We start from the raw sequence: 13,451 nt of genomic DNA, 5'->3' as shown, positions 1-13,451 counted from the left end.
TTGCAGTAAGGTCAATTTGGGGGAATTTTACATAAGTAAGCCTCATATTTAAATCAGGCACCTGAAAAGTGTGTATTGGGGCAGGGAGCCGGGCAGAGTTATAAAAAGATGTAATGTATGTGACAGTTAATCACAAGCCTCCTCTGGAAGGTCATGTCTTCTGGGCACACCTCCCATTCTCCATGAATACTGAAAGGTAACAGTATGGCTTTGATCCCCTGGGACATACATTTGGACTGTGAACCTGAACTCATTTGAGCCATATTTGTTTTCTGCTCTTCACAGAACATGGAAGCAAAACAAAAGTAGAAACAGTGACCTACTGTTCTTTATTCTGAACAAACAATTCCAAAAAGTCACTCTAGTCTTTGACATTCATCACAATTCTTTTCAATGTGAACTTATTAGGTGCTTTACTACTGGAAAGCCATATTTACTTCATTAGCCATGTAATTCTTTCCTTTTATGTAGAGACGATTTATTACTTTATTGTCAGAATGATGAAGCTTCAGAGTCTCATGAACTACACTCTGGCCATAGAATCAAGCCTATTTTTTATCTGAACTTCAAAAATCCTAGTTCCCTGATCTGGTTATTATATCAATACTTGTCAAAATCCTATCACTTCTTCGCCAATTCAAAATACTCAACTACAATTTTTGAGCAATTGTTATCTGAAAGAACTCTATAAAGTTTGATGGTACATACAAAAGTGAGAAAGACATAATGCCTTCTTGAAGGAGCAAACGTGTCTCTGCCTCTCCCTAGTTGGATAGACTGTAAAATCCTTCCACTGGGACAGAATTTTTGTTTGTCATTACATTTATCTTTACCCAAAAGCCTGACATTTTTCACCATTAGTTTTAAAGACTTCCTTTGGGTAAATCAACTCTTGACATAAGATTACTTCCTCTTATCTTCTATTAGATATGATTCAATCAAGTAAAATGTATTCTTCTGTTGTTATATTCCAGGCATGATTACTCTCTCATCGTGTTGCAGGGATATTTCAGAATATATTACATTTATATATAATTTATATAATTAGAAATATTTTCCTTCTTCTATTAAAATTTCAAGTTTACTTTAATACTAGTCCCTGCATCGAAAGGTAAATATCTCAAGTCATGTTGTTTCTGGCCCTCCTCTGTTATAACCACTGCCTTTCATGATATCTAGTTTTATAATTTTATCATATTATTTCTTCCTCCTCTCAAATTTCAATTTGAAATCATCCTGATCAGGTCAAGGACTTGTCACTTGTGTTCTTTATAAGAATCCCATTCTGTCTCTTACCAGGAATACATTATTCAGATACTGTACAGTTTGGTCTATTCAAAAAGAGGATTTGTAAATTTAAAAGCTAAATTGTGTTCAGCAAAAGGATTGTAAATTTAAGGGCTAAATTATGTTATGAAAGTCCAGAAAATCCATGATTGATGAGCTTATCATTTAAGAGTAGTTTTACCAACCAAAAAGCTTTAAAACTTTGACAATATCCATATACTAAAAGGCAGTATATGAATAAAGAGGAAGATTGCTTGCTTGTGGAAATAATAACTGAGAATATTTACCTCATGGGATTATATGGATGTCCCCAGAAAGCAAATAAATCTGAATGATATTAGTAAGCGTATTTTACTTCCCAGTTTTACATTAGAAACCTTTGGGACCAGTAATAAATTTAGGCCACTAGGATATTTAAGCTATTCTGCCAACCTCAAAAAGCAATATACTGATCTGCTAGATTAATCCTTAAGTCCTGGGTGAATCTGGAGCTATACATATGTGTATTCAAATACAGTTATATCCATATATATTCAGATTTTGTATTTTGCTTAAATTATTAGTATGACTTTTAAAAAGGAAACAACCCAATGAAGCTAATTAGAAATATGAAAATAATGGACCTTAATTCCAATAAAATTCTCCATTAGATGAACAAACTCCCTGTAAATCTACAGTAAAGGATAGAACATGGCATCAGAAAAATACCATGACCCACTACTAATAAGGAATAGAAAAACACAGACACCAGGAACAGCTATATAAAACTGATTTTATAACTGATTTGACAGTTTCCAGAACTATACAGAGAAGACATTGAGAAAAATGAGAGATTCTTCCTGCTTTCATAAAATATATGCTCCCTGGGAATGATAATAAAAGCAAACAAAAAAAATTGGAATCCTACATTAGTTTGCTAGGGCTGTCATTGCAAAGTACCAGACTGGGAGGCTTAAATAACAGAAATTTATTTCCTCACAGTTCTGAAGGATGGAAGTTCAAGATCAAGGTGATAGCAGGATTAGTTTCTCCTGAGGGCCTCTATCCTGGGCTTATAAAGAGCCACCTTCCTCCACTGTCTTCACATGACCTTCTCTCTGTGCATGTCTGTGTCCTAATCTCCTCTTCTTATAAGGATACCAGTCATACGGGACTAGGGTCCCATATGAGCTCACTTTTTCTTCATTAGTTCTTTAAAGGCCCTATCTCCAAATACAGTCACATTCTGAGGTACTGGATGTTAGAACTTCAACATCTTAATTTGGGGGGAACATAATTCAGCCCATAACAGATGTCAATAACCTCCAATATTTTTAAAGAAAAAGATATGAAAGCAACCGGTTCCCTTCAAAGAATACATTTATCTTATAACCTTAACTTACATTCTTGAACAAATTACCTAATTTCCAGGGTCTGAAGTTCAATTATAAAATGAAAGGATAGCACTAAAATATAAAGTCCATACACATTTTAAAATTTCTGAGATCTAATAAACTTGCTATGTCCAAACAAGAAACAGCAGAACATACAATATTTTGTCTGTCACTGGCAGTTTATACGCATCTGCTTTTTAAAATTCTTATCACAGACTGGAAGCCTGAATGGAAAAAAACCAAGAAAGATTCAGACTGAAAGCCCAGGGCCAGATCTGTCAAAGGACTGGGGCCAGCGAGTCGCCAGAAGCTAGAAGTCAAGGGACCTTGAGATCAAGAGGTAATAATTAGAGATGAGTCAGAAAACACCATTTCCACTAGTTAAAACAAGACAAAGGGTAGAAGATTCAATTCAACAAACATTTATTAGACATAATGAACAAGGTCCTATCTGGTGTCCTAGGTACAGACATGGACAGTTAAGAGAATGGTATGCACAGAGAATAATGGGGCAAGGAAAAGAGGCTCTGAGCCTAATCCATGTTGATAAGAGACATTTCCTCAAGATAATGACTCCTATACCGAGTCTGAGATAAGAGTGACCAGTCAGATCAATGAAAGAAGTTGCCCTCAACATACTGATATAAGAAAAAAAAAAAAAAAAAAAAAAGACATAAAAATCAAACACTGTTGGGGCTTCCCTGGTGGTGCAGTGGTTGAAAGTCCGCCTGCCGATGCAGGGGACAGGGGTTCGTGCCCCGGTCCGGGAAGATCCCACATGCCACGGAGCGGCTGGGCCCGTGAGCCATGGCCGCTGAGCCTGCGCATCCGGAGCCTGTGCCCCGCAACGGGAGGGGCCACAACAGTGAGAGGCCCGAGTACCGCAAAAAAAAAAAAAAAAAAAATCAAACACTGTTGCCCAGAGATAGTCTTGTCTTTGATACAGCATATTATCTTATACAGTTAAATTCATTTTCCTAAATTGATATCATTTTGCTTTTATTACTAAGCAACAGGTTACCTGGAGGAAAAGTTAAACTTTATTAGGAGTTGTAATTCAAACTATGCAATTGTCACTATGAGCCACAAGGGGGCAACAGTTTCAAACACTGGAGTAAAGAATATGGAATGAAAACTATAGTAAATAGAAGAGCTATGTAAATTACTGAGCTTGTGAACCAGAATTTTAACTACAACAAAACAGAACTTTAAATTATTCTTAGAGTTCTAATTTAGAATTTTAGGCCTGGAAGAAAACTAAGAGATGTCTCTTTTATGTAAGAAATTTCATTTCCATTTTCTTCCATTTATCAAAGAGATAGATGTATTACTATTGCTTGTTAGACCTAGTGTTTAATTGTATCATCTTCAGTAAATAGCATATTATCATATAGCTATTTAAATAGACCTGATATCTGACACCTAAAATTGTATTCGATTAGAGAGGAAAGGATGACCTGAGTAACAGAGCACATAGTAACGTCCACAAATAAACAGTATATAAAGAAACAACGTTATAGTAAGAAAATTTACTTAAAGTTAATATTATGAATAATCATAGAGAAGTCAAAGACTATTATTTCTTTGGATAAAAAGACCGTATTCAACTAAAAAAATAACTGAGGCTACTTTTAATTTTTTTAATTCTTCTATGTCATCACAAGAGCCCAACTTCACTTTCTGGTATCTAAGGTAACAAATAACTCTTCTGTTCTGGTTACTTCTACTTTAGAGGTACTCTTGGGAAAGCAGAAGCTAGAGACAGTTGCATGGCTACATCCTTGGGTTTCCCTTCATTCATTCACTTATTCATTCTACCAGTATTTGTTGGGCATGTGAGCTAAACACAGAAAAAGAGATCATCCAAAAAATAAATGAGTCATTCATTTACGGAGCTTACAGTCCAGTAGTGAAATTAATGTTAAAAAAAACGTATTGTGGTGTTATAAATGAAAAGTTGGTATGCAGTGAGAACCATAAGATGGTAATAGGATGTCCCAGTTGCACTGTCAGTCACAAAAGGCTTTGAGTAGGTGATATTTAAGCTGAGATTAGAAGGTGGGTATTGGGGAAAAGCTTCAAGAAGAACAGTGTATATACTGCCCAAAGTAGGGAGTGATTGACTTGTTCAAGTAACGGAAGTTTTTAACTGTGTCAATGACTAGCACACATCCTATGGAAGAAATAAGCCATAAAATCAAATGTGTAGAGAATATATATACATATACATATATATATATTTATAATCATTAGTAGAAGGGAATAAAAAGGTATCTCCTGTAAAGAGCAGAATCAGAGACAGAATGCTGGACTGAGGGGTTCAAGACAGTTCAACTCTGAGTTCACAAATTCCCAAGACCATCAGAGAAACAGACTGGACAATACTTTCTCTTTTTATCTCATAGGGATGAGTAGCAAATGAGATAACATACTAAAACTGAATAATTCACAGAGCTGTAGTCACATTTTATTCATCCATTGTTAATATAAAAGCGTTTCCAATTTCACACCAGCCTTAATTCCTGTCCCAAATGTAAGACATTATTCATCTTTTAAAATTCTCTAGTCCAGATACCCCAGACATCTTCCTAAAATAATAAGGTTCCCCTTTTGTCTTTAGTAAACCTGTTTTTCCTACTAATGAAAAATTATAAAATTAATATTTTATGCAAAGCCTATTTCAAACTTACGTTCCAGTGCATTGTAAAGAAGTTCAAAATCTTCTTTTGTTTGAGGATTATGCCTCCGGTAATAATCCAATTTCATCCACTCTTCTTTTTCTCTTATCTTCCTTAGTTCTTCCTGTGCTTCCCACTGCAACCTTAACATTTTCTGTCTTTTTAAATTGTCTACCACAGCTTTAGCATGCCATCGTCTGTAGTAAGTCTGTATCACAATTACCTATACTTAAAGAAAATAAAATATGGTCAACCTTATTACACAATGAAAGGCAACAATGACTATTTCTATTCCAATTCAATAAGTACTAAAAAATACTGAGAGTCTAGTTTCAGCTCTATGCCATGTATTCTCACATACATTATAACAGAAAGGTCATAGATAATGCACATCAGCTATCTGACTTTGAAATCTAGTAGCAAGTATACCTTCACAGGAGGCAGTTAGTATGAAGTTAAGAGCACAAGGTCTGGAGTACAGCTTAGTTTAAATCTTCCCTCTGCTACTCACTAGTTAGTTAATTTGGGTAAGTTACTTGCCATCTTTGTACTTTAGTACCCTCAGGTGCAAAACAGTGATAATAATACTATGCATATAAAGTGCTTACCTCAAGCCTGGTACACCACATGTCCTCAATAAATACTATTACTGTTATGAATACTATGTACTGTTACCTACTTTTTCTTAATTGTCATTAGCATAGGCTCATACCTTTTAAAAAATGGTATTTACTAACTACACAGTGGGTAGGTTATATGTGGAAACCACCGAAGCAAACATGTATTTATTAAATTGTAAGAAAAATATATATGTCTGAAGGTATATAATACAGTACTAGAGTTACAAAAAGCTTGCGATATAACTGAGAGATTTTTTGTTTTTATTTAGTAAACTCATTTAAAAAAAGTAAAATATAGAGAGGCTAGATCAAGTTTGAGGGTAGAGAATATGCTGACACGTCCCTTCCCCTCATCCTAACCCCTGATGACTACAGAAAAATTATAGAAGCAGAAATCAATAAAGATATTGGATCATACTGAAGGAGTCCTCCAACAGAACAGAAACTTTAAAGAATTCCCTTCAAGAAAGGAGGCACATGGAATAAATTGAAGAAGGAATTAGTATTACAGCTCTTTTAAAATTTGTCTCAGGTTTTCTGGTCCACACCGGAAAACCCCCCACAGAGCAAGGGTGGAATTTGAAGGAATCTACAGCCTAATCATGCACTGGAGAGGCAAGCTAGAAAACACAGAAGTGTCTCTAAGATGTTTCAACCCCAAAACTGGTGGATCCTGTGAGCAGAAGGGGTCTTAGGGCAACTAACAAGGTGACTGCTTGAAAAATGCAAAAGGGACAGGCTCCTCTAAAACAATTTAGGTAAAGAGCATCAGAGGTATTTGCCTCTAGGCAAAAGTGGTTGGTGTCCCAGAAAGCTGGTGACGCCCAGAATGAATAGAAGCCCCCTCTCCAGAAAACTAGCTGCCTCCCAGAATCAAGCCTTGCACATCCCTGAAAGCCACTGAGGTAAGGCTACAGTAAACAAATGTGTTGTAGCACTTTGGACATCAGAAATTTCAAATACTCTTGAGTACACACCCAAGAGTAACCAAAGATTTGACAACAGCCAACAGAATAAAAGGTTCCTCATTCAGTGTAGAGGAATTTACATTTGTGTGAAAGAGAGTTACTAGAACAGAGGTCCTCAAAGTATGGTGGCCAGCCCACCAGCAGCAGCAGCATCTGGAAAATTGTTAGAAATGCGTATTCTCAGGCCCACCCCACAGTTAATGAATCAGAAATTCTGGGGTGGGCATGGATTCTGTATATTTACAAATTTTCCACATGTTCTGCTGCATGCCAAAGTTTTAGAACCACTCTTTTAGAGTAAAACAAAACAAAGCAAAACAAAAAACAAGACCAGACTAGATAGAGTTAACATTTTCAGAGAGAAAGGAAAGGCTGTTGAATCAATACAAAAGAAGGAACAAAAGACTGTGACAACATTTTTATCTTTGAAATTAAAAAAAAAATCAGTACAATGTGTTTATCTTGGGGGCTATTAAACTTGTTAAACTCATTAAGGATACTAAAACACAGTTGTTTAAACAACTTAGTTTTTCCCTTCTCGCATGATACTCCAGGGATTGGCCCAGGGATTGGCAAGCAGTTTAGGACTAGTAGGAAGCTCTGTGCTGTATTACAAATGGCTTCCTACTTGTGTTTCCTAGTGGCTGATCTTCTAGTCAGTAGAATGGGGGAAAAGACAAAAGAACTGCAATCCAGTCACTTTAAGAGCAATACCCAGAAGGGGCACACATCATTTCCCCTCACATTTCTTTTTTCCAGGCCTTAGTTCCTTGGCCTCACCAACATAGAAAAGAGGTTATAAAATGCAGTTTTCAGTGTTGCAGCCTCATGCCCAGGTTAAGCTTTACTACAATGGGAAGAATAGGTTCCTATAATCTATTCTGCTGATCTACAGAACATGCAGAGTCTAAGAGGGAATTAGTAAGCAAGAAACTTAGACAAGAAAATCTTTTAGAATGCACGTTGAAAGGTCGTAAAAATTAGAAAGAATGGAGGAATATTAAGAGCCATGGAAAATAAATGTAGACATTCCAAAATATGTCTGATACAAGTTCCAGACAGAATGAAGAAAGTTGGATTAGAGAAATTGCTCAAAATATAATAGAAGAGCATTTCCCCAAACTAAAGACATGAGCTCTCAGATAGAAAGGATCCATCACCAAGTCTCAAGCACATCACAGTAAGGTGACTAAGGATTAAGTGAAAATTCTAAAATCTTCCAGAAAGAGGAAACAAAGAACTGAGAATCCCATTGACATCAGACTTTTAATCAAAAACAGCTTCAAAGTTATAAAATAAAATAATTTTGAAAATAAGTTTGAATCTAACCTTCTACACCCACTCAGACTAAAACCCAAAATGAGGTTCATTCAATAGGACTTAGATGGTTCACCTCCCATGTGTAATATCTGAAATAATTACTAGAGAATATGTTCCAACAAGAACAATAAAGAGGGGGAGGCCTTCAAGACGGCAGAGGGAGTAAGACATGGAGATCACCTTCCTCCCCACAAATACATCAAAAATGCATCTACACGTGGGACAACTCCTACAGAACACCTACTGAACACTGGCAGACCTCAGACTTCCCAAAAGGCAAGAAACTCCCCAGGTACCTGGGTAGGGCAAAAGAAAAAAGAAAAACCAGAGACAAAAGAATAGGGATGGGACCTGCACCTCTGGGAGGGAGCTGTGAAGGAGGAAAGGTTTCCACACACTAGGAAGCCCCTTCACTGGTGGAGATGGGGGGTGGGCGGGGGGGAGCTTCAGAGCCATGGAAGAAAGCACAGGAACAGGGGTGAGGAGGGCAAAGCGGAGAGATTCTCGCACAGAGGATAGGTGCCGACCGGCACTCACCAGCCTGAGAGGCTTGTCTGCTCCCCGGCCTGGGTGGGCGGGGGCTGGGAGTTGAGGCTTGAGCTTTGAAGGTTGGATCCCAGGGAGAGGACTGGTGTTGGCTGCGTGAACACAGCCTGAAGGGGGCTAATGCCCCACAGCTAGACGAGAGGGAGTCCGGGAAAATGTCTGGACTTGCCTAACAGGCAAGAGACCATTGTTTCGGGGTGTGCGAGGAGAGGGGATTCAGAGCACCACCTAAATGAGCTCCAGAGATGGGCGGAAGCCGCAGCTATCAGGTCGGACACCAGAGACGGGCATGAAATGCTAACACTGCTGCTGCAGCCACCAAGAATCCTGTGTGCAAGCACAGGTCACTATCCACACTGCCCCCCTGGGAGCCTGTGCAGCCCGCCACTGCCAGGGTCCCGTGGTCCAGGGACAGCTTCCCTGGGAGAACACACGGCATACCTCAGGCTGTTGCAATGACACGCTGGCCTCTGCAGCCGCAGGCTCGCCCAGTATTCCAATTATAACTAATGTACCCATCCCTCCCCCAGGCCTGAGTGAGCCAGAGCCCCCTAATCAGCCGTTGCTTTAACCCCCTCCTGTCTGGGAGGGAACAGATGCCCTCAGGCGACTTACACGCAGAGGCAGGGCCAAATCCAAAGCTGAGCCCCTGGGAGCTGTGCAAACAAAGAGGACAAAGGGAAATTTCTCCCAGCAGCCTTAGGAGCAGCAGAGTAAATCTCCACAATCAACTTGATGTACCCTGCATCTGTGGAATACCTTAATAGATAACAAATCATCCCAAATTGAGGTGGTGGACTTTGGGAGCAACTGTGGACTTGGGGTTTGCTGTCTGTGACTGACTTGTTTCTGATTTTTATGCTTATCTTAGTACAGTTTTTAGTGCTTGTTATCAATGGTAGATTTGTTTATTGGTTTGGTTGCTCTCTTCTTTTTTTTTTCTTTTATTATTACTTTTTTATTTTAATAATTTTCTTTTTTAACTTTTTATTTATTTATTTTTTCTATCTTTCTTTTCTTCTCCCTTTTATTCTGAGCTGTGTAGCTGACAGGCTCTTGTTGCACCAATCTGGTGTCAGGCCTGAGCCTCTGAGGTGGGAGAGCCGAGTTCAGGATATTGGATCACCAGAGACCTCCTGGCCACACATAATATCAATCGGCTAGAGCTCTCCCAGAGATCTCCGTGTAAACACTAAGACCCAGCTCCACCCAACGGCCAGCAAGCTCCAGTGCTGGACGCCCCATGCCAAACAACTAGAAAGACAGAAACACAACCTCACCCATTAGCAGAGACGCTACCTAAAATCATACTAAGTTCATAGACACCACAAAATACACCAACGGACGTGGTCCTACCCACCAGAAAGACAAGATCCAGCCCCACCCACCAGAACACAAGCACCAGTCCCCCCAACCAGGAAGCCTACACAAGCCACTGAACCAACCTTACCCACTGGGGACAGACACCAAAAACAATGGGAACTATGAACCTGCAGCCTGTGGAAAGGAGACCCCAAACAGAGTAAGTTAAGCAAAATTAGAAGACAGAGAAATATGCAGCAGATGAAGGAGCAAGGTAAAGACCCAACAGACCAAACAAATGAAGAAGAAATAGGCAGTCTACCTGAAAAAGAATTCAGAGTAATGATAGTAAAGATGATCTAAAATCTTGGAAATAGAATGGAGAAAATACAAGAAACGTTTAACAAGGGCCTAGAAAAACTAAAGAGCAAACAAAAATTAATAAACAACACAATAAATGAAATTTAAAATTCTCTAGAAGGAATCAATAGCAGAATAACTGAGGCAGAAGAACGGATAAGTGACCTGGAAGATAAAATAGCAGAAATAACTATCACAGAGCAGAATAAAGAAAAAAGAATGAAAAGAAATGAGGATAGTCTCAGAGACCCCTGGGACAATATTAAATGAACTAACATTAGAATTATAGGGGTCCCAGAAGAAGAAGAGAAAAAGAAAGGGTCTGAGAAAATATCTGAAGAGATTATAGTTGAAAACTTCCTTAACATGGGAAAGGAAATAGTCAGTCAAGTCCAGGAAGCACACACAGTCCCAAACAGGATAAATCCAAGGAGAAACATGCCAAGACGTGTATTAATCAAACTATCAAAAGTTAAATACAAAGAAAAAATATTGAGAGCAGCAAGGGAAAAGCAACAAGCAACATACAAGAGAATCCCCATAAGGTTAACAGCTGATCTTTCAGTAGTAACTCTGCAAGCCAGAAGGGAGTGGCAGAACATATTTAAAGTAATGAAAGGGGAAAACCTACAACCAAGATTGCTCTACCCAGCAAGGATCTCATTCACATTTGACAGAAAAAGTAAAACCTTTACAAACAAGCAAAAGCTAAGAGAATTCACCACCACCAAACCAGCTTTACAACAAATGCTAAAGGAACTTCTCTAGGCAGGAAACACAAGAGAAGGGAAAGACCGACAATAACAAACCCAAAACACTTAAGAAAATGGTAATAGGAACATACATATCGATAATTACCTTAAATGTAAGTGGATTAAATGCTCCACCCAAACACCTAGACTGGCTGAATGGATAAAGAAACAAGACCCATATATATGCTGTCTACAAGAGACCCACTTCAGACCTACATACAGACTGAAAGTGAGGGGATGGAAAAAGATATTCCATGCAAATGGAAATCAACAGAAAGTAGCAATTCTCATATCAAACAAAATAGACTTTAAAACAAAGACTATTACAAGAGACAAAGAAGGACACTACATAATGATCAAGGGATCAATCCAAGAAGAAGATATAACAATTGTAAATATTTGTGCACCCAACATAGGAACACCTCAATACATAATGCGAACGCTAACAGCCATAAAAGGGGAAATTGACAGTAACACAATCAGAGTAGGGGACTTTAACACCCCACTTTCACCAATGGACATATCACCAAAAATGAAAATAAAAAAGGAAACAAAAGCTTTAAATGACACATTAAACAAGACAGACTTAACTGATACGTATAGGACATTCCATCCAAAAACAACAGAATACACTTTCTTCTCACGTGCTCATGGAACTTTCTCCACGATATACCATATCTTGGGTCACAAAACAAGCCTTAGTAAACTTAATAAAATTGAAATAGTATCAAGTATCTTTTCCGACCACAACACTATGAGACTAGATATCAGTTACAGGAAAGAAAACTGTAAAAACTGCAAACACATGGAGTCTAAACAGTGTGCTTCCAAATAACCAAGAGATCACTGAAGAAATCAAAGAGGAAATCAAAAACTACCTAGAAACAAATGACAATGAAAACACAACAACCCAAAACCTATGGGATGCAGCAAAAGCAGTTCTAAGAGGGGAGTTTATAGCAATATAATCCTACCTCAAGAAACAAGAAAAATCTCAAAATAAACAACCTAAACTTACACCTAAAGCAATTAGAGAAAGAAGAAGGAAAAAACCCAAAGTTAGCAGAAGGAAAGAAATCATAAAGATCAGATCAGAAATGACTGAAAAAGAAATGAAGGAAACAATAGCAAAGATCAATAAAACTAAAAGCTGGTTCTTTGAGAAGATAAACAAAATTGATAAACCATTAGCCAGACTCATCAAGAAAAAACGGAGAAGACTCAAATCAACAGAATTAGAAAGGAAAAAGGAGAAGTAACAACTGACACTGCAGAAATACAGAGCATCGTGAGAGATTGATTACTACAAGCAACTATATGCCAATAAAATGGACAACCTGGAAGAAATGAACAAATTCTTAGAAAAGCACAACCTTCCGAGACTGAACCAGGAAGAAATAGAAAATATAAACAGACCAATCACAAGCACTGAAATTGAAACTGTGATTAAAAATCTTCCAACAAACAAAAGCCCAGGACCAGCGAGCTCCACAGGCAAATTCTATCAAACATTTAAAGAGCTAACACCTATCTTTCTCAAACTTTCCAAAATATAGCAGAGCGAGGACCACTCCCAAACTCATTCTACGAGGCAACCATCACCAATACCAAAACCAGACAAAGATGTCGCAAAAAAAGAAAACTACGGGCCAATATCACTGATGAACATAGATGCAAAAATCCTCAACAAAATACTAGCAAACAGAATCCAACAGGACATTAAAAGGATCATACACCATGATCAAGTGGGGTTTATCCCAGGAATGCAAGGATTCTTCAATATATGCAAATCAATCGATGTGATAAACCATATTAACAAACTGAAGGATAAAAACCATATGATAATCTCAAAAGATGCAGAAAAAGCTTTCAACAAAATTCAATACTCATTTATAATAAACTCTCCAGAAAGTAGGCAGAGAGGGAACTTACCTCAACATAATAAAGGCCATATATGACAAACCCATAGCCAACATCGTTCCCAATGGTGAAAAACTGAAGCCATTTCCTCTAAAATCAGGAACAAGACAAGGTTGCCCACTCTCACCACTATTATTCAACATAGTTTTGGAAGTCCTAGCCACAGCAATAAAAGAAGAAAAAAAATTAAAGGAATCCAAATTGGAAAAGAAGAAGTAAAACTGTCACTGTTTGCAGATGACATGATACTATACACAGAGAATGCTAAAGATGCTACCAGAAAACTACTAGAGCTAATCAAAAGTAGCAGAATAAAAAAATTAAG

General features: G+C 38.0%; 1 protein-coding gene across 1 annotated transcript in view; it reads right to left on the bottom strand.

The window, feature by feature from the left end:
• Positions 1-13,451, bottom strand: part of IQUB (IQ motif and ubiquitin domain containing) — a gene marked incomplete at both ends in the record, with an annotated part of 57,506 nt that overhangs the window by 29,918 nt on the left and 14,137 nt on the right. The window contains one exon of the mRNA XM_082662480.1: positions 5,351-5,561. Coding sequence (XP_082518606.1) covers positions 5,351-5,561 — 211 coding nt within the window. The remainder of the gene's footprint in view (positions 1-5,350; positions 5,562-13,451) is intronic.

The sequence above is a fragment of the Grampus griseus genome (assembly GCF_964374135.1).
Source record: "Grampus griseus genome assembly, chromosome: 9".
NCBI lineage: Eukaryota > Metazoa > Chordata > Mammalia > Artiodactyla > Delphinidae > Grampus > Grampus griseus.
Note: the sequence above shows the minus strand (reverse complement) of the source record. Positions and strands in the feature narration are given on the sequence as shown.